This window comes from Patiria miniata, unplaced genomic scaffold, assembly GCF_015706575.1.
Source record: "Patiria miniata isolate m_02_andy unplaced genomic scaffold, ASM1570657v1 HiC_scaffold_24, whole genome shotgun sequence".
Classification (NCBI taxonomy): domain Eukaryota; kingdom Metazoa; phylum Echinodermata; class Asteroidea; order Valvatida; family Asterinidae; genus Patiria; species Patiria miniata.
This window is the reverse complement of record NW_024037063.1, coordinates 18,772,386-18,792,992: the sequence shown is the minus strand read 5'-3', so window position 1 is coordinate 18,792,992 and position 20,607 is coordinate 18,772,386. Positions and strand designations below refer to the sequence as shown.

At 40.9% G+C, this 20,607-nt stretch overlaps 1 protein-coding gene across 1 annotated transcript; it reads right to left on the bottom strand.

Annotated features, from left to right (window-relative positions):
• Positions 1–1,487: 1,487 nt before the first annotated feature.
• LOC119731778 (DNA-directed RNA polymerase, mitochondrial-like) lies at positions 1,488–19,655 on the bottom strand. The gene is made up of 27 exons (XM_038205042.1): positions 19,445–19,655; positions 17,698–17,853; positions 16,144–17,423; positions 15,413–15,511; positions 14,772–14,872; positions 14,276–14,513; positions 13,821–13,964; positions 12,775–12,874; positions 12,452–12,657; positions 11,825–11,935; positions 11,014–11,055; positions 10,728–10,804; positions 10,094–10,160; positions 9,624–9,759; positions 9,387–9,520; positions 8,703–8,803; positions 8,099–8,219; positions 7,210–7,406; positions 6,969–7,047; positions 6,275–6,400; positions 5,499–5,621; positions 5,045–5,122; positions 4,552–4,740; positions 3,427–3,593; positions 2,794–2,965; positions 2,525–2,610; positions 1,488–1,922 (listed from the first exon to the last, which is right to left on the bottom strand). The coding sequence occupies exons 1-27, from the start codon at positions 19,548–19,550 to the stop codon at positions 1,787–1,789; spliced, it is 4,572 nt and encodes a 1,523-aa protein (XP_038060970.1). The 5' UTR covers positions 19,551–19,655; the 3' UTR covers positions 1,488–1,786.
• Between the last annotated feature and the right edge of the window lie 952 nt (positions 19,656–20,607).

Here is a 20,607-nt window from a genome sequence, read left to right as displayed (position 1 = left end):
TTATAACAAACATAAAGCCTGAATCCCGACTGTGCATTTATGTGCACAATGAATGGGACTGATGTTCCCCTTAAAATTCTGATATAACAAACAATATGGCTAGGTCAGAACGAGTTTGTATTAACGAGACTCGCCTGTACAAGTTTTCATATGAGGACAGTGGTACTTTTATTGCATTACAAAATGAACGGAGCATGTTAGTAAAGCTGGTCCCAAAGTGCACAAAATTCTATTCAATTCGGGCGATGCACAATGCAGTGCGCCACCAAGAGTTTGCCACGGAGAGTTCATTTTTCCCAGTGCATTGTGGGAGATGGTCAACAAATTCGCAGCGCAGGACATTTTAACATTTTTAGCGTATGATTCGAGGATCTGTTTGCCTTTTTTTTTTTTTTATTAACTTGGTGGTTTTTTAAGGCGGCAGAATGCTATGCCCCAATCTATAACATATTAGCTCAAGTTGTCTACTGATACTCATTCATATGGACCATGTTTTGTCGATCGTAAACTTGAAAAATGGACTCTCCATGTCAAACTCTTGGTGGCGCACTGCATTGTGAATTGCCCGAATTGATTCAGAATGGTTATTCACTGGAAGTCTTTTCATGCATCTGGTCTACACAATGGATCGGATTTAGCCCATTCATGGCGTAACAGGGTAATCCTATATGACAGCACTGCCCGGGGCCCAGTCAGGAACCAGCACAAACATAACTGGCCTATGAAATTTAGCGTGCAAAACTTTGCCTTTAATAATCACACACATTTTATATTATTCAGGCATGCAACTTTTCCTCGGATCGGCTGATTTCCTCGTTTTTTTTTACTTCTCATGAATGTCATTACAAATTGAAAACCACTATACAAAGTCTTGTGTGGTTTGGAATTTCCTCGTTTTTTCTAAATTCCCAGTTGCATGCTTGATTACTGGTGAATGTTGGGAATCATTTGCGATTTTACTAACAGTTCCACAAAAGCAAGATATGTTAATTATGAGTGATTTACATTCAAAACAATTGAGCAATTCTTTTCTGTTAAACTATCAATAGCCTTTATTCATGAGTAAATAAGGGCACTTCAACAGCTTCATTTTCCAGATTCAGTTGTGAACCAAAGTTTATTACGCAAGTTCACACATTGGTATTAAATTACACCTTTCCAATCTTCAATATTGAGCTTGAAGTAAAGTTACCAAAAACTGCTTCAATTAACAAGAATTGTCTGGTGTTTTTACCCAGAAAATGCTGTTTTATAGACAGGCCGCATAGGGTGCAAAATATAACCTATTCCCCTGAACAAATTCCCTACACATAATCTGAGTAAGTTGTTCAAAAAGTTCCTGAGTTTACATAAAATACCAGTGATTGGCCTTTAATATCAATATTAATAAACATGTAGAATGCTTTATTCTGAACTGATTTTTAATCAGACAAACAAATTTACCTGGTATTAGTTTTCATTAAATATCACTTCCAATGTTAATTTTTGTCAAGTAGTCAGCACTCAAAAATTCAATTTCAAGTTTTGCCCTTCACTTACATAATATTGTAACTGTACTCTGTTCCAAAGGTTTGCAAGAAAGACATTAAGCCTGAGGTTGTTGGTTCGAGTCCCACCCGAGTATTAATAAAAAGCTAGTGAATTTGTTTCTGGCAAGTCCTCATAACGAGTATACATCGATTACAAAATTATTTTGGGGACTGTCGAAACCAAGATTGAATTTACATCTTCCGGACGCAAAATTTCATCATTAAAATAAGGCAGCATGTTCTAAATTTCTGTTTTATTAGCTGAAGAAGAACGTTGATTGCAGGACTTTCTTGAGATTGAAATCTCCTTTCTCGGGAACCTGGACGATGAAATCTCCGATGGTTTTAAATTCCGGGTTCGTCTTGAGCAACTTGGCAGTGCTGCATATGTGCCTTTCGAGAAAAAAAATGAAGAAAAGAGAAAAGTTAAGTGTGAGACGTTGCAAAAGAAAATGCAAGTTGTAAGATTTTTGTCTTATTGTGACCAACTGACTGATTGCCTGAGTGTCACTTGTGAATTAGACTTCTTTAAGTCTCTCACTGATGCTTGTGAACTCGGTCATGCAACTTTTCCTCGGATCCGCTGGTTTCCTCGTTTTTTTACTTCTCATGAATGCAATTACAAATTGAAAAACACTGTAGGAAGTCTTGTGTGGTTTGGAATTTTCCCTGTTTTTTCCCTAAATTCCCAGTTGCATGCCTGTGAACTAAACTGGTTACCTATCTCACTGACTGACTTCCACTTGTGAATTGGACTGGTTACCTATCCCACTGACTGACTGCAACATGTGAATTAGACTGGATACCTATCTCACTGACTGACTGTCACTTGTGAATTGGACTGGTTACCTGTCTCATGACTGACTGTCACTTGCTAAATAAACTGGTTACCTATCTCACTGACTGACTGTCGCTTGTGAATAAGATTGAATCTATCTCACTGACAAACTTGTCTAGTCTTGTTGGCTGTTATTTTGTTCCCAGTGAATACTTACAAATGGCCATATTTGTGCATCAGGAAGTCGGCTAGATCCTGGAGAATTTCCTCGCTATGAAGTCTCACAAACTGCTCTCTGCAAATCTGAAATGAACGAACAATTACCAAAATTCACAACAAAAATTAAACGGCAAAATGATATTGAAAATAAAGTCAAATATGTCACAAAGATGCATTCAAAAACAAAAAAACAAAAATTATTTCTGAGCCCATAAACACATATTCTCAATTTACAACTTTGTCAATAGAGGGCGCTATTGCACTTACTTTGTTCATTTCAGAGATGCAGCAGGCATGAGTCCAGAAACAATCGTGAACTGATGCGAAGTCGATACCTGCTCTGTGGCAGTAGAGTGAAGTCAACATCATGTGAGTAGAGTCGAGGGAATGAATGAAATTTGGAGGAAAGGCGTTCTTTTGTTTGATGGTGTCAGGTCGTCTGTATAGAAAGAGAGAAATTGTGAAAAAGCTTTGATAACCGACAGTGCAGTTACAATGGTATGAATTATACTGTTTATACTATAGTCCCCGTACCACCCCAAACTGTCCTGCCTTTTGCTCCCTGTACTGCCCCGAATTGCCCTGCCTGTTAATCCCTGTACCACCCCAAACCACCCTGCCTGTTACTCTCTGTACTGCCCCAAACCACCCTGCCTGTTACTCCCTGTACTGCCCCAAACCGCCCTGCCTGTTACTCTCTGTACCGCCCCAAACCACCCTGCCTGTTACTCTCTGTACCGCTCCAAACCACCCTGCCTGTTGCTCCCTATACCGCCCAAAACTACCCCGCCTGTTACTCCCTGTACCGCCCCGAACCACCCTGCCTGTTACTCCTTGTACCGCGTCCAAACCGCCCTGTTACTCCCTGTATTGCCTTAATTTAAGAATTTCACGACTTACTCAGTGGAATCGTTACGATCTTCATGATACATGATATGATCGGCATGATTGATAACTCGTAGATTCTTCTTGTGGTAGGGTTGGACCACTGGTAGACCCAGCGGCGTGACCCATTCTACCGTCTGTCCCGCCTTGGCGATCAGCCAGGCGCACTCCGTCAACCAGTCCTAAGAGAAAATATCAATTTTCAATTATTCCGTATCATTTCACTTAATATTATTACCACGGAGCTGTATTACATTTGTGTTCACAATCAGTGCGTATATAAAGCTGATACGCCCAAAACTATTTCCTTAGCTCTGTGCATACACGTTTCCTTAGGCTAAAAGCTACTGTGTCATGGCCCTTGTCAAAGAATTATGATGATAATGGTATCATGGTATTTTGGGGTGTTATGGTCCAGTGGTTATGGTGTTTGACTCGTGTGCCGTGGTACATGGGTCAAATCCTGACGGGGAACATGGTGCTTGTGCTCTTGAGCAAGGCTTTTTACCATTACTGCTTCGTCCTTCGGATGGGACGTAAAGCCGTAGGTCTGGTGCGTTGTGTAATGCATGTTAAAGAACCCAGTAACACTTGTCATTAAAGAGAAAGAGTTTGCCCCGGTGTTTCTGGCAGTGGCTGCAATATGTGCCGCAGCACCTTGTATACCCTTACAAGGTGCTACATAATGGGTCTCGTATTTCTCATAAACTTCATTTACCTGTCTTTAAAAATAGACATAATCACCAGCGCCTTGAGTACCTAATTGTTGGTAGATACATGCACTATATAAGACTCCGGTATTATTATTATTTTAAAGTAGGATCTTCGTGACTCATGATCAGAGGGTCAGGGGTTCGAATCCAGCTGCCTGCCATATATTGTGTCCTTGGGCAAGCCACTTCGCCTCCACTTGCCTCTCTCCACCCAGGAGTTTAAATGGATACCGACATTAGCTGGGGAGTAACTTGCAATGGACTGGCATCCCATCCAGGGGGAGTAGAAATATTCTCTGTCGTTTCGTGCCAAGGAAACCGGAGATAAACACCGGCCTGATGGGCCATATTGGCTCGTAACATACTTTGTTCGTTTTTACTCCCCTCAAACTGTATTGATCTGCAATAATCCACAAAATTAACTAACCTGTATCTCTCTGGTCTTGGTGAACATCTTGCGTAGACTGTGGAAGACTTTGAGCACCAGATATCCAGCAGCGTACTGCATTTGCTCCGGCGGGATGTCGCCATTTTCCTTCAGTTGCTTCAAAATCTGCAACTTGCCTCCGTACAGCGTCACTCCGTAAACCACAGTCATAACTGTCTGTTTGACAACCTGGGTGGGAAGAAGTAACATAAGTTCAAAATTGTGTTGATGTCTCCTAATGTGGCGCGGCCCCTAATGTGGTGCGGCCACTGACGTGGTGTGGCCCCTAATGTCGCCCGGCCCCTGACGTGGCGCGGCCCCTAATGTTGCGCGGCCCCTGACGGGTCCTGGCCCCTAACGTGGCGCAGCCCCTAACGAGGCACGGCCCCTGATGTGTCCTGGCCCCTAACATGGCGCAGCCCCAAACGAAGTGTCTTGCCTGAGGAAACATCCACTGCAATCCCTGGCTTAACTTATACCCACACTGGCCTACCTTGCGATGGATTTGTCCCTGTAGCATCTGAGCCAGTGGAATCCCGCTTTCAGCATCCTTCTTGCAAATATCCTCAACCTGAAGCAACATGACCAAAATTCAAACTGGCATTTATCAAAGGTTTATAGGTGGCATGAAACGACTGAGAATATCTCTATTCCCCCTGGACGGGATGCTAGTCCATCGCAGGTTTGCGGGTACCCATTTATACTCCGGGGTGGAGAGAGGCAAGTTGGGGTGAAGTGGCTTGCCCAAGGACACAACAAGTAACTAACAGCTGGATTCAAACCCCTGACCCTCTGATCACGAGTCACAAACCCTAACCACTAGGCCACACTCCAAAGGAGGACAATAGGAGGTGCATAATTGAAGGTGTTTACTCACAAAAATTGAAAAATGTACTTCATGATTCTATTAATATCAGTTACATTTACATCAATTCAGAAATAGTTACCATTTCTGCCACACCGCTGTAAACATCTTGTGGCACCTTCGTATTACTCAGATTAACCTGCTGCGCTCCGATGACATCTCTGCCTAACGCCGCGTAATGCTGGAGACCATTACATGAACCATCCTGGAAAATAGAAATCAGTAATTAAAGATATACCTTCCATGATTTTTTTTTTAGTTTCACCTTAAAATAGATTTGATTTTTAAAATGCTACTTTTCTAGCAATACAAATGTTACTCACTTGACCGAAAAATTGGCCCACGTTTATTGTTGTGAAATACTTTCTTTACAAAGTTTGAATGATTTTCGGCCTGACAATAATTTGGTTCCCGTAGTGTTGACTGGTTCCCACCCCCTTTAAGTATCAATAATATAGGGATGTCAACCAGTCCACTTACAGGATGTGTGTTTGTGCGCAAACGCCCCCAAAGTAAAGCCTTTATTCATAATTCTTTACCGTATCCCAACCACCCCCGCCTTATACCTCACCCCATCTCCCACCCTACCCCTACCCCTACCCCTACCCCATCCCCCACCATATCCATCACCCCATCCCCCTCCCTATCCATCACACAATTCCCAACCCCTTCCCAATCCCACTATCTCCCCACCCTATCCATCACCCCATGCCCCACCCTATCCATCACCCCATTCCCCACCCTTTCCTCATCACCCCGCCATCCCCCACCCAATCCATCACCCCTTTCCCCACCCCATCTGTCATCCCATCCCATAACTCCACACTCCTAACCCTATCCCTCTATATTTCTCCCTACCTGATGTATCGGCAGATGACTGACGTATGTACTATGGTGCCCAGCGTGATTCAGGATCTTATTGATCTCCATACAGCAAGCCAAGACTTGCCATTTATCCTCGGCGGTCGTCCACCAACCAAACCCCTAAACAACAAAACAAAAGAGTCACAAAAAACTATGAAACCTTCTGCAAAATTTTGAAATACAAATCAATTACCAGAAGTGCAAACCAATTATAAAACTAGACAAGCCTAGTAAAGCTAGCCCCAAAGCACACCAAATTATGTTCAATTGATTCCAAAATGCTATTGACTGGTAGTTTTTTAAGGAATCTGGTCTAGGGTAATCCTATACAATAGCACTGCCCGGCTCTCGTCACACGTGACAGTCAATCAGTCAGTTGTTCGGGGAGTCAGTTGGGGAGTCAGTCGGTCAGTCAGTTCGATTTGTACATTTGACTCTCGTTAATACAAACACTTAATACGAATTCTGGTTATAGCAAACATGAAGCCTTGGTCCTGACTGTGCATATTATGTGCACAATGAATGGGACGGGCACTCTGCTTAATATAAAATTCTGGTACAACAAACATTCTGGCCAGGTTCGAGTGAGTTTGTATTAACGAGAGACGTCTGTATATACAAAGAGGACACTATGGTGGCCCTCTGTGACCAACAAAAAGAAAAAACTTTCAAAGTTTTATGAACTTACATTCAGCGGATTTTCAGCAGAGTCGATAATCTCTGGCAGCATCTCAGTTGCATATGCTAATCTCTCAGCCAATGAACATCTGTCAATGTAATAAACTTTTGTTACTAAAATTATTTGTAAAAAAGAGAGTATTTCTTTCCTGAAATTTTAAGCTGAAAAGTTCTGATAGTGCCTTTTAGTTCAATCAACTGTCTGTACGAATCTTCTCTTTATTTGTTGTACAAAAATTAAATATCTTTACCTTTTCTTGTGTCCCGTCAGGTTCACCAGATGAATCTTCAGCCAATCCAGCCCGTCCTTTCCTAACGGTAACCCCTTCGCAAATAATAGAGTGCTCCGGCTGACATCGCTGCCGATGTGATTCAGGTACGGCGGGCAGGGGTAGACGCGACCGCGGAAATCCATGTTGTGTGGAAACCACATGACCTCATCGCGATACTAAACGTAAAAGTACCAAATGCGATCATAACTTGATATGTAATGCATAATTATTTAGGCAAAAAAAAAACTTCTGATTACAAGCTGTTTCAAATTAGGGTAGGTAGATTGCAATTTGTTGATTTCTTTTGGGAGGGGGCAAATTTTTTTTAACCCGATTTGATGTAGTTGAGGTGTATTTCACATACAGTATATATATTTTCAGCCCAAAACAGCTTCATTTGCTATGAAACCTGGTCTCTCAAAATACAGTCGAACACCTTTATAACAAGGTCCTTGGGACTTTACCAATTACCTTGTTATAACAGGTACCTTGTATTAACAGTAATGGAAAACAAAGAAAAACAGAGACTTGGGACCTAAAATTTTGCTTGTTATTAGCAGTATCTTGTATTAACATTGATCTTCTTATCAGGGTTCGACTGTAATTAGAACTTTAACTAATGGTAAATACATTTTAAGGCTCACAATGATAATCAAAATGGAGAATCTTAAGGCGTGCACACCTCTCAGTGTACAAAGGCAAACACTGTACTATACGCTAGTGGTGATAAATTGCGGAACATATACATTGGGAACAGAGCAATACCCGCGAGGTATACGGACCATAGAAGATGGAATATTGTTGTTGCTATGGATCAACCAATCAGGATCAAGCATTCAAGTTTACTTGTAGACAAACTGATATTTACCTTATCAGCAATGGACAGCTTGTACAGCATGTCCATGCGTTGCGAGTGCATCTCGGCTAGCTTCTTGCGTAGCGCTGCCCTCTCGTGTTGGACCTTTGTCAATTCGTCTTGAGTGGCCTCTCTGTTAATCCGAACGGACCAATCAGAACATCATACTAAAGATGAACAAGTTATGAGCTTCGAAAGTGGCAATTGTGTGTTACAACCCTCCCTTTCAGTTTTGGCAGAGTCAAGAGTATTTTTATTATTCCAAAATGCAACCTAAAGCAGACTTCGCTTGAATTCGTAGGACACTATTATTTTTTTCTAGTTGAGAACGGGATCTTTCTGTGATATCTTTACGCATTTTACAGTTGATGCCATGCGAATCAATACGGTTTTGCGCATTCGCGGTGCGTCACGGTAATCACCATCTTTACTTGGTTGTGTTTTGTCATCCGTGTTTTACCCCCAAATTTCCCTCAAAAATTAATACCCTGCCCTCTATCCACAACATTCCTGTCAGTTTTGGCTTGCCTTGTATCATTTCTTTCTGAATTCATGAGGGCAGGAATGAAATTGATGAACTTTAAAAAAAAAATGAATTTAGAAAAACATTTTGTACCCTGTTGGTTTGGGCATGGATGGCAGCACAGATGCTAGTTGCGGTATGTCCAAAACTTCACTCCCACCGTCTCTGAAAACTGAGATAATAACATCCAGAATCTAAAGGAAAAAAAATAGAAGAAAAAAAATCAGTTTTTTATCACAAAGCAGACAGACACAAATGCTGAAGTTTTAAAAAATTAAAATACTGAAATGGAGGAAAACATTAATTTATTGATTACTGTTTCGGCAATGAGTTGAAACAGCTATTGTTTTCGTTCAAATTTCTTTTCTTTTTGCATTCTTCTCCATAGACTTTGTACACATTTTTATCCTACACCCCATTTTTACACTTTTTGTAATTCGATAAACTTCAAACTTGGCACACACATTGAGCATCACCTGAAGGTGCTGAGACAAGATAAGTTTGCGGTAGCACCATGTGAGGAATCCCTCCGGTTCTTTTCAGAACCACACATACTCACAAAAGAGATTTATTCACATGGTGCTACCGCAAACTTATCTTGTCTTAGTATCTTTCCACCATGCAAACCTTTAAATCTCATCTGAAGGTGATTGCCAAACAATGACGTCATGATGACATCATCATGTGTCACGTGACGTCACATTAAAGGGGCTCTATATCTTCCGAACTTCTTATTCTATCGCTAAATATATTTTCAGACCTTTCCTTGCGACTTACAGGTTTGTTAACCTTCCACGGCACAGCTGCGAGCTGATTGAGAGAATCTAAGACCGGATACAGCTCAGCGGACTTGGACTTCTCCAGCAGTAGTTGATGCTGTGGCGTTCCGTCCCTACAACGCATGATCTTAGCTGTGGACAAAAAAAATAGGCCAGGATTAGAACATTTTCATGTCTCCATCATTGAAAATGAACTTTGGTTCAGGAAATTTAACAGGTTGCTGTGGAAACTTACTAGTGCTGAGAGGATAGGCGCCAAACTTGACGGAGGTCCAAGGGATGGGCGGAGTCAACATTGGTAGGAGGTTGCTCTCAAATGGCATTTGGGACTTCTTGGCCTGCTGTAGTAACTCCACAAGTGATGGATGCGGCTAGGTAGGAAAGAATTTTACAAGTGTTCAGACGAGACAAAACATATATGACAAAGTACTTTTGATAAAGTAGAAAAAGTACAACAAAGATACTATGGCAATCGGCAAAAGACGTTGCAAATTTGTTGGTTTGTTTTACTTCAATCTGTACTATATACCTGTAGATATAATGACCAAAGTAATTGTTAGACAATCAATTCATTGTAATAAGGTACAAATGGGGGTAACATCCTGAGGAGGTACGTGTTTGACCCTCCTGAAGTGGAGTACCCAGACTACAAGTTAACAATTCCAAATTCTCAATAAAATCTGTTAAGTCAAAAACTTGGTGTACCTTAACATATCCAACTTGCTTGAAACTCCTATAGGTGTACATGTAGTACAGAGCCGGGATCATCTTTCTGTTGGAAAAGACACAAATTGATGATTTCATTTTTTCATTAGCAACTGTGTTACATTATACTACATTGTACTACATTGCACTACATTGTACTACATTGCACTACATTGTACTACATTGCACTACATTTCACTACTTTGCATTGCATTATATTACATTGAAGTATTACATTGTATTACAATGTATAACATTATATAACATTATACTACATTGCCTAAATTCCCTGATGAATCCAAAGAACCATACAATGCTGTTGCGGTTTGGGGCGGTACCAGAATTAAAGGGTTAAGGATCGTTTTTGTTTTCAGGATACGAAACTAATTTTTGCTGGTCCCAGAGGGCCAGCCTAGTGTCCTCGTTGTACATATCCCACTGACTGTCACTTGTGAACCGAGCAGTGCTATTGTATAGGATTACCCGTATCGCCAATGAATGGCTAAATCCGGCCCAGTGTGTAGACCAGATGCACATAAAGACTTCCAGTGAATAGCTATTCTGAATCAATTGAATTGAATTGTGTACTCTGGTACCAGCTTTATTAGACTTGCCTAGTCTTGCTATTACTTACTTGTCTTTCCTGCTGTTGGCCATGTTAACATTGATCTTGACTTCCCTGATCATCACGTCAGCGAGAAGGCTCCCAAGCTAGTGAAAAAAAGGAAGTTTGACGAAAAAGCCCTGAATCTAAATTAATTTGACAAATTTTTTTACACCCCCACGAGTTGCAAAACAGAACTCTAAATTCTGTAAAAGTTGCCTTGTCCACTTTTTAATTTGATTGGTCATATTTTTCTCTTTTTTTTCCAAGAAAAACATTTTGATGCAATTTGAAATTCATGTCATTCAAAACTTACCCCTAGAGTTATAGTAGCTGGCCAGCCGTACACATCAGCATTCTAAGATAATAATGAATTAAGATGAAATTTTATTTCTCAATTGTCAAAACTAATACTCTAAAATAACACTCTTAACCATACTTCAAAGTTAATTTTGAATGTTGTAATTGTGTCCAGCACAAGTCAGGTCCATAGTCAATCACAAGTCTGTTCATCAGTCCAGAGGACTTGTGATTGACTTGCAAAGACTTGTGATGGACTTGAGAGGACTTGTGAGACTTGTAATTTGACTTGTGAAAACTTGTGAGGACTTGTAAGGACTTGCAAGGACTTGTGAGGACTTGTTATTGACTTGTGAGGACTTGTGATGGTCTCTCGGGGACCCAGTTTGGACTTGTGATGGACTTGCGAAGACTTATGAGGACTGGTGATTTGACTTGTGAGGACTTGCCAGGACATGTGATGGACTTGCCAGGACATGTGATGGACTTGTGATAGACTTGTGATGGACTTGCGAGGACTTGTGATGGACTTGCGAGGACTTGTGAAGACTTATGAGGACTTGTGATTTGACTTGTGGGGACTTGTGAGGACTTGCGAGGTTATATGAGGACTTGTGATGGACTTGTGAGGACTTGCAAGGACATGTGATGGACTTGTGAGGATTTGTAAGGACTTGTGAGGACTTGCGAGGACATGTGAGGACTTGTAATAGACTTGTGAAGACTTGCGAGGACTTGTGAGGATATGTGATGGACTCGACACAACATGGTTGTATATCCGTGACGACTTTTCCCTAAAAATAAGTTTTTTAAATCCAAATTCTTACCACGGTGGGTCCTTCCGGATTTCTGTCTTCAATGCTTTGCCACAATTCACGATGGTTGAGCGCACGCACACCTACACTCTCCGTCACAAACTGTTTGTATAACTTCTGCAACTAAAGACAAAAATTGGAAACAATTTAGAAATGTGTTACTAAACTCCCTTTAAAAAATGGTAATAGTGCTGGAATGTTTCACTCTAAATTCATAATTCTTAAATATCAACAATTTGTCCATTTCACAAATATAAAAAATACACTGATAAAATGGAGAACCGCCAATATAGGGCTGTACAGCTCAGTTGGTAGAGCACGGGAACAATATTCCGGAGGTCGCAGGTTCAAACCCCACTCGCTTTGACACTTTAGATTATGTTTTCTGGTCTTAGATCTTGTATTGAAGACTGACTGACTTAACAAATGACTGTCAATTGTGAATTAGACTTGTGGTAGAGTGGTGAAGAGATCCGGGCAGTTCTATTGTATAGGATAACCTTGTAACGCCAATGAATAGGCCAAGTCCGGCCCATTGTGGAGACTATATGCACAACAAGAACAGCCATTCTTGATCAATTTAATATAATTTTGTGGGTTCTGTTTTTTTGCATGCAGGAGAAATGACTTTAATTCTACCTTATCAGCCACACCAGTCTTAATCTTCCTGCGAATGAAAAATTTGCGTTGGACTTTGTAACCCAGTTCTCTGGACAGCGAGACGGTCATACTGCCCTCTGTTGACGTCGCGAGGTTCTGCAGAGCCTCCAGCATTAACTCTACGTATTCCTCCGGTTCCATGATGGACAGGAATGGGTAGAAATTCAACTTGCCGACGGTTGCCCCTGTGGAAATGAAACAAAAAATAACTCAAAAATGGTATGACGTCAATACTTCCAACAGTGAGTATTATCTGCAATTAACATTGAATTAAGAAATAACGAAATTAAGAATCCACTTACGTCTTGGATTGTTCATCTTGGCAAGTTTCTGAATTTCAAACTTCAGTGCCGTCAGCAAGGCCTTCTGCCATAGCTGTCGGTGTTCTTCCAAAATGGCACGCTGGAGAAAAACAAAGGGTTTTCAAAAAATATGAATATTTAGAAATGTAAATCATTTAAAGCTAGAGTCCATCATTTGCAGCCATCCGAAAAGTAACTGGCGTAATTATTGTTGAAAAACAAACTTGGTCGAAAGATAGTAAGGGAACTAAACTCCCAGTGAAATTATTCTTTCTGGGAAGCTGTCATTTTGAAGTAATCAACGAAAGAAGGCATTTCCAACGGTGATTCTTAAGAAGCACCGTAGGAAAATTTAAATTAGTAGTTCGTTTTGTTATTCAGCGCAGCGCGCACAAGTATTGGAACGACGCACACGCGCGCGCGGTTGTTATATTCGTCGGATCAGTGCGCGACGTCGCGTATAGCTGCAATTCAAAACAATTCAAAACATGATTCAGTAACTTTTGATTTGAAATTGAGATCTCGGAATGTACAGCTGAAGATTAGCTGAAACTTCATCAGGTTAGTTGTTCAGTACCCTTCTTTAGATTTTGAGCACTTTTGTTGCTTCAAACAAACAAAATGCACAAATTACAAATGATGGACTATACCTTTAAAGGTGGGACCATACAAACACGAGTGTAGTCTATCATTTTCAAAAGGCCTTCTTCAATAGGTGTGGCTATTCATCTGTAGGGGTGTGGCTATTAATCTATATGGGTGTGGCTAAAAATGCCAAGGGGTAGGCTATTAACCTCTAAGGATGTGGTTATCAAGGGGTGTGGCTATTCATCTCTAGGGGTGTGGCTATTCATCTCTAGGGCTGTAGATACTAATCTCTAGGGGCGTGACAATTAATTTCTGGGGCGTGGCTATTAATCTCTGGGGGCTTGGTTATCTCTAGGGGTGTGGCTATAATCTTTAGGGTGTGGCTTCTGAGAGTTTTTGATATTGGAAGGGTACATCAAAATCTCATTTTAGGGGGTGTGGCCTTTGATCTCCTGTACCTTCTGAAGGGTGTGGTGACTTAAAGGATTCTCTTGCTCTACGGACGGTATCATCACTGTCTCAATCTTCTCCATGGCCATCTGCTCATCCAGCTTGCTCCGAATCTTGTCTTGGGTGATCACTGCGTTAGAGCTTACATCCATCTGAAACAAAGATAATATCATTTTAGAATTTTTGATAAAACCTAAAACTTCTATACTACACGGGTAAAATCCAACCCTCGTCATACCAATAATGCTCTGCAACACTGCATTTCCTATACAAGTTTTTGTGATAGGGATAAGCAGTCACAAAATGGGGAACCACCAATATAGGGCTGGATAGCTCAGTTGGTAGAGCACCGGAACGGCAATCTGGAGGTCACAGGTTTAAACCCCGGTCCAATCAATTGTTCAACTTTCTGAAAATTACTTTACATTCTTTAAGATCTTAAATAGTCTCTTAGATTGTGAACCTTTGGCGTTGAATTCCCTTCTCCGTACAGATCCTCCACGATACGCAGCCGACATTGAGGGCGCTTCACAGGGGGTGGAGCCTCAAACCCTGGGAGGACATCTTGAAGCAAACCCAAGATGACCTCTCTGCTATCATTGGTGAAGGTACAAACGTTGAAGATGTCTGCGACCGATAGCTGCTCAGATTCCATCTGCTCTAGGCACTTGGTGACAATCACATGATCCGTATCTTTCATTCTAAGGAAACAAACAAAATGATAAATTTTCTTCAGACAGCCTTATGGGAGTCAGGTTGGTGCAGCGGTACTTTCTTCGCCTTCCACCCTTATGGCCTGGGTTCGATTCCTGCCTGAACCACACATGGATTGGTTTTCAGTCCCTACCTGATTCCGTGGGTTTTCCTCAGAATATTCCTCTGGGGTTTTCCTCCCACCTCTAAAACTGTAATTTCTTCTCCTTTTTGAATTTGGAAAATGGCGTTGTTTGGAATCTTACCGTCCCATGCACTCCAATGCAGCAGCGTAAGATTGTAGATCGGGCTTGACTTGACTTGATATCATCTGAGCAAACAAGCTCCGGATCTGCCCAAGATCTCCCTGAAATAAAAGCGATTGGTTGATCACGTCAGTAACACTGAATTATTCATGATTTCTGCATAACAAGCAATGCAAGTTATTACATCTCATACATATTCATGAACCAAATGTACTTCTTCCATTCATATCATTTGAGCAAACAAGCTCTGAATCTGCTCAAGATCTCCCTGAAACAAAGCGATTGGTCCATCAAGTCAGTAATCAATGAATTATTCATGACTTCTCCATAACAATCAATACAAGTTACAGACTTGTGATTGACTTGGAATTGACTTGTGATTGACTTGAGAATGACTCGTGATTGACTTGTGAATGACTTGTGAGTGACTTGTGATTGACTTGTGATTGACTTGTGATGACTTGAGATTGACTTGTGATTGACTTGAGAATGACTTGAGATTGACTTGTGATCAACTTGTGATCAGCTTGTGATGAAGTGTGAATTGATTTGTGATCAACTTGAACACAAATACAGACAGGGTTCTCATTCATGCATTTTCTTAGGAACATGCTCACCATTTTTTAGAGCATTTGACTAACCTTTCTTGCCCATGCTTGTAGCATGGTGTTGTAATGTTCTGTTTCTAGTGGTTGACTGTGTTGTCTAGCAGAGTCAAACAGTGCTTGTGCTTCCTGAACCTGGGAAAAAAACAGACATCAAGTCGAATTTCTCAGCCCAAAATTTGAATTTTAGACATTTCAGAGTTTAAATATGCTCATTATAGGTAATGGATACTGCATGCAAAGTCAGGTTGGCGTAGCAGTATTTTCCTCGCCTTTCGCTGTGACCCGGGTTCGAATCCCGCCTGGGCCAACATGTGGATTGGGTTTTTAGTCCCTGCCTGATTCCGCGGGTTTTCCCCAGAATGTTCTTCTAGGCTTTTCCTCCCACCTCTAAAACTGTAACTTCTTCTCATTGTCTTCTCTCCACACGTTTCTTCAGGTTTGCGAGCTACAGTGCCTAGGGCGCTTTTGAGGAATCCTTGTTTTATTACCAGAAATGATTAATTAGAATTCAAAAATGAAATGCCAAAAATATTATGAAATTTCCTACTAGATTGTAGGTAAATAACAGCAGCTTAGTATGCTTTCATTTTCAAGAGAAGAGGAATAACATTGGCTTTTTTCAAATACTGGTTAATAATCCAGGATTATAATTAGCTGGAATTCAAATTTAGGAAAATTTCAGGAAATTTAGCACGCATTGATGGGTGGCACACAATACACAGGAAATCCAGTGTTTGCGTCACATTTACGGGGCAAAAACTAACCATGCAACAAAATATGCTGACGTCCATGAATGGTTGGAGGTACGCTTGCGGGGTTTTCACGATGGTCCAGTTGTGGCGTTTCTCTTTCTTCGCAGATTTCGCCTTCGCCTTGATCCTGATCCGCTCGTTGAGCCTTCCGATGTCTTCGTCAATCGCAGAGTCCAAAAACGTGGTTGCGTGAAACTCGTCCGCAAATGCGTTCAGTCTCTTGCTTGACGTTGTAGTCTGTGGAAGTCTCATGCTTTTGAATTGCATTACGCTGAAAAAATTATTTTTACTGGCCGTTAAAAAGTTACACGGTAGAATTGCACTTGGTTCGTTCGTTATTGCACTTTGCGAGTCGGTGGAGTTGCGTATCCTTGCGGAATCGAAATTTTCTGATGACACAGAATCAGGAGGTGTTCGCATGACCTGGCTTGACCTTTGACCTGTAGTTTCACTTGACCTTTGACCCAATGGCTGACCTGCAGTTTTGGGGTCCGTTGTCGAGTCAGTCTTGCGAGACGATTCCTTGATTTCTTGCGCTTTTGTCTTGGACTTGGCATTATTTGCCAAATGAGTATCCCGAGCTGAATACGTTGTTGCGTTCTTTTGATTGGTTGAGGTATTTCCCACTGTGGTTCGGTTACCAGTCATGTTTCCCTGGTTCCTTTTCTCAGCCTTGCTTTTGCTTTCAAATTTCGGCGTAACCTGCACAGACGCAGTTTTAGCATTCCGCGGGTTGGATGTGTTACTCCTTTTTGTCTGCGGCTTACCGGTTTTAACAGCCTGGTTCCCGGTATCAGCCTTGCTCTGAGGTTTAGGCTTTGCGGGCGGAGATTTTACTTTGCCAGGATTGGTTGAGCCACCCTTTTGTTGTTTTAGATCTTTCTTTCCCGCATCAGGCACCTTTTTCTTTGATTTCGTCTTACTTGCAGCGGATGTTTTCGGCGTTTGCCGAGAAGACGAAGCACTTGTAGGGACTACAGTGTTTTTCTCAACAGACGGTAATTCCGCTGATTTAAAAGCCTGTCTCTGACTGGATGCTGAAACATGGTTTAGTTTTCCGGTTCGTCCATCCGTTCTTTCTGTATCGGGAATTCTGAGAAGGGATTTTTGTGCAGTGGTCGGGACTGGAGTTTGTTGAGAGGCAACAGCATTGCTCTCTTGTGTTCTTGGCTCTGTAGGCAAGGGTGTCGTCTCTGATTGTGGTTTACTGTGACTCTCCGCTTCGGCTGGTTTCTGACGGCCCTCCTTGGGTGAATCTTTCACATTGGCATTGCAAGTGTTCTGCGATGAAACTGTCAAAAAAGCAATAAAATAAATTAATGCAAACTATTAAAGGGAAGTATTTTAAATCAAGTTACGCTGGCAAAGGCTACTGCCCTGACCTGAATAACTTTTAACAAAGTGTCTAAAGTTCATGTCTTTGATGTGAACACGATTATTTTGATTTTTTTTTTTACCAATTATGCACGGTGAAATTTTTAAGTACAGCTAACCTTGAATCTTTTGATTTGTGTTCCCTAATTTCATAATCCATACTCCATAAACTAAACGTCCAAGGATTCTCACCGTTTCTGCTTGGTCTGTGACAGGTAAACTGTGCCTTCAATTGTGATGTCGTAGCCTGATGACGTAAGCGGCCAATGTTGTAAAGACAGTATGACCTGGCGTGGCCTCTCTGGGCCACCATCCACAAGACACATCTTAACTTGAAACGCAATATTCCTACAAGTAAAAAGGTACAAGCAATGATTATTATTAACACAATGGCTATTGTTACAGTGGTCGCAATGCAGATTTCAACTGGTATTTTTACAGCATTTTAAAAACAACATTGCAAATCTATATCATATTTGAAACTGTCCTTTTAGTTCCGCTTTGGTAGCTCGATTGGTTGAACGTTGGACTACTATGCAAAAGGTCCAGGGATCAAATCCATGCTGTGACAAGTTATTTTACTGTTTTACTCTCTAGTCTTAATACTTTTCATAGTTTTCTTTTCTTTTATGTTTTTAATCAAATTTTTTTAACGTAGTACTAGTAGGCCCTAGATTCATTTTTTTCTTAGTGATCTGTTGTTTTTGAGGATTTTTTTTCAAGGGAAATAAAGCCCGAGAACCATTCAGTTGATAGTCTGGTTCCGAGAGCCAAAGATACTGACACTGAATATTGTCAAGTCAGGAAACAAGGCGTCATGGGCGTAAAAATAGCCACTGCGATCATTAATTAGGCTAGACCCGTGAACGTGGCGTTGTATACAACGCCACGCGCTTCCGTCGGGTAAATGCTAGCGACAGCATTCTATCTTTTGATCCGCTACATATAACCATGTATAATTTCGCCAATATTTGAATCACTTACTTGTTGGGCCTCCTGTAAATTTCCGCGAGTGTTGGATCTGCCATTGCCAAGAAATTTGATGTAAAGTACGGCACAGCTTTGTCACAACGAATTTTTTCAAAATGATCAGGAAATCAAAGACAGGCATGACACTCTGGTACCCTGGCTTCTGCATGCGCAAAACGGTAGGAGTATCACCAGTTGGTACCCGACTAAATGTCAGATGACCGTAATACCTTGTAAAATTCTGCTAAATCCATTTCGAAAGTCTGCCAAATCACCCAGTTTATATTGCTGTTCCATTGTGCAAGGGTTTGGTTTAAGGATTTTTCAAAAAAAGAAGGTTTTTCAAACCAAATGTGCCATATTTCTTTCCAATCTTTTTTATTTTCCTTCATCTTCATAATTCTGCCGAAAAAATATTCTGCTGATTTTATGTACAACTCATTTTTGTATGCAAATATTCTGTCAAATGTAGCCGAAATTCGGCTAGAACGGTCACTCTATTTTAGTAACAGCGGATCACAATAGAGTGTTTTTACTATAGACTGAAGCGTGGCTATGTATATAGCCACGTTCACGGGTCTATAATTAGGCTAGTATTATTTAATAGATGTTTGAAAAAAAGAAATATTTAAACTAGGTCAAGGCTGGCTCAAAATTTCAAATTCTATTTCTAGGCTCATGACATTGGCTAGTACTAGTAGTAGTAGTAGTAGTAACAGGGAAAATGACGACTGGATGGCGAATGGTTGATGCTAAAATACAAAATGTGAAGTCAATCAAAATTGCTTGGAGTGGATAAGTGGATAATAAAAAAAGGCACTTGTGAATGCGATGCAGTTTTGAAACAGACAGTTTGAGTAGGCCTATGTCCCAATCGTAAACACATAGCACTACTGGTCAAGGCAATTACCCGTGTAAATAAACGATCATGCCCGATTATTCAATGAGTTTCGTAACATCAACTGATTACCTAATTTTGTAACGGCCGATGTCTTTTCGGTGGAGCTGAATGTCCTCGCACAGTTTATTTTCGTCAAGTGGAATGCTTCATTCAGCATTCTAGCGATGACGATCATTGTAGAAAGGTGGCTGAATTAAGGAGTTGAGATGCGGGAAACATTAAATCCAACTTTTACACGTGCGTGATAAGTTGGTGTTATAGCGCCCTCAATAGTGTCTGATTTAATATAATTATATTGTGGACTCTTGTGGAGAATAAAGGGCGCGCTGACTGTTTAACGGTGATATTTCTGCCAAGGGTTAAAGTATTAATTTTTTCAACAATAACAATTTTTTGCGCCCAGAACGCACACAAAATACGCATAAATTGTACTGTTTTCCCGTTACCCTTTTAATCTTAAATTAAAGAAGTGAGAATTAAACTTATTTTCTCTTTGATTTTCATTTTGGAAAGCAAAAAACAAAAACAACAGAAAACAAATTCCATTCCTTTTCAGAACCCCCCCCCCCCCCAAAAAAGAACCGAAATCCCTTTTCCCTTTTCGGACCCCAAAACCACAAAGCGAAATCAAATCCACTTTTCTTTTTTTTAACCGCAAAAAAGCAAAACGAGAAACAAAACTTATAGTCCTTTTGGACAGCCGAAAAAGCCAAAGTTTTTATCAAAATCCACTCGAACAACTCTACCGTTGAGGGGGTACTTTAACATGACCGTAAATAAAATGGCCGCTGGTGTTAGCAACAGAGGCGAGTCGAGGGCGCTGAAATTAAAATCATGGAAAGATTTCCTTGCTGCGAGCAACAAGATACAGCCGTTTGCTGGCGAAAGAAGTGACGAAGTTGCAAGGAGTCCTTCGAAATCATACTGCCTGAGTGTTCAAGTTGTGGAAGGTCTGGGTGATTATGACAAAGTGGTAAGTTTAACATGTTGAACTTGTTGAACTTGATTGAACTTGAAGTTGAACTGTCACTTGTCAGACAGCATGGACAGAAAAAAATCAGTGAGACCTCGTCGTTGAGGCGACTTTGAAGCACTCTGACTCGTTCGTTTTGGTTCTTAAAAGTGTTTTTATCATTCCAAATAACTTCGCCAGCATTCTTTGAATTCTATGTACCCAATTTTGACACTTTTCAGCTTGTGACAGCATAACTAGCATGACTAGTTACAACCTC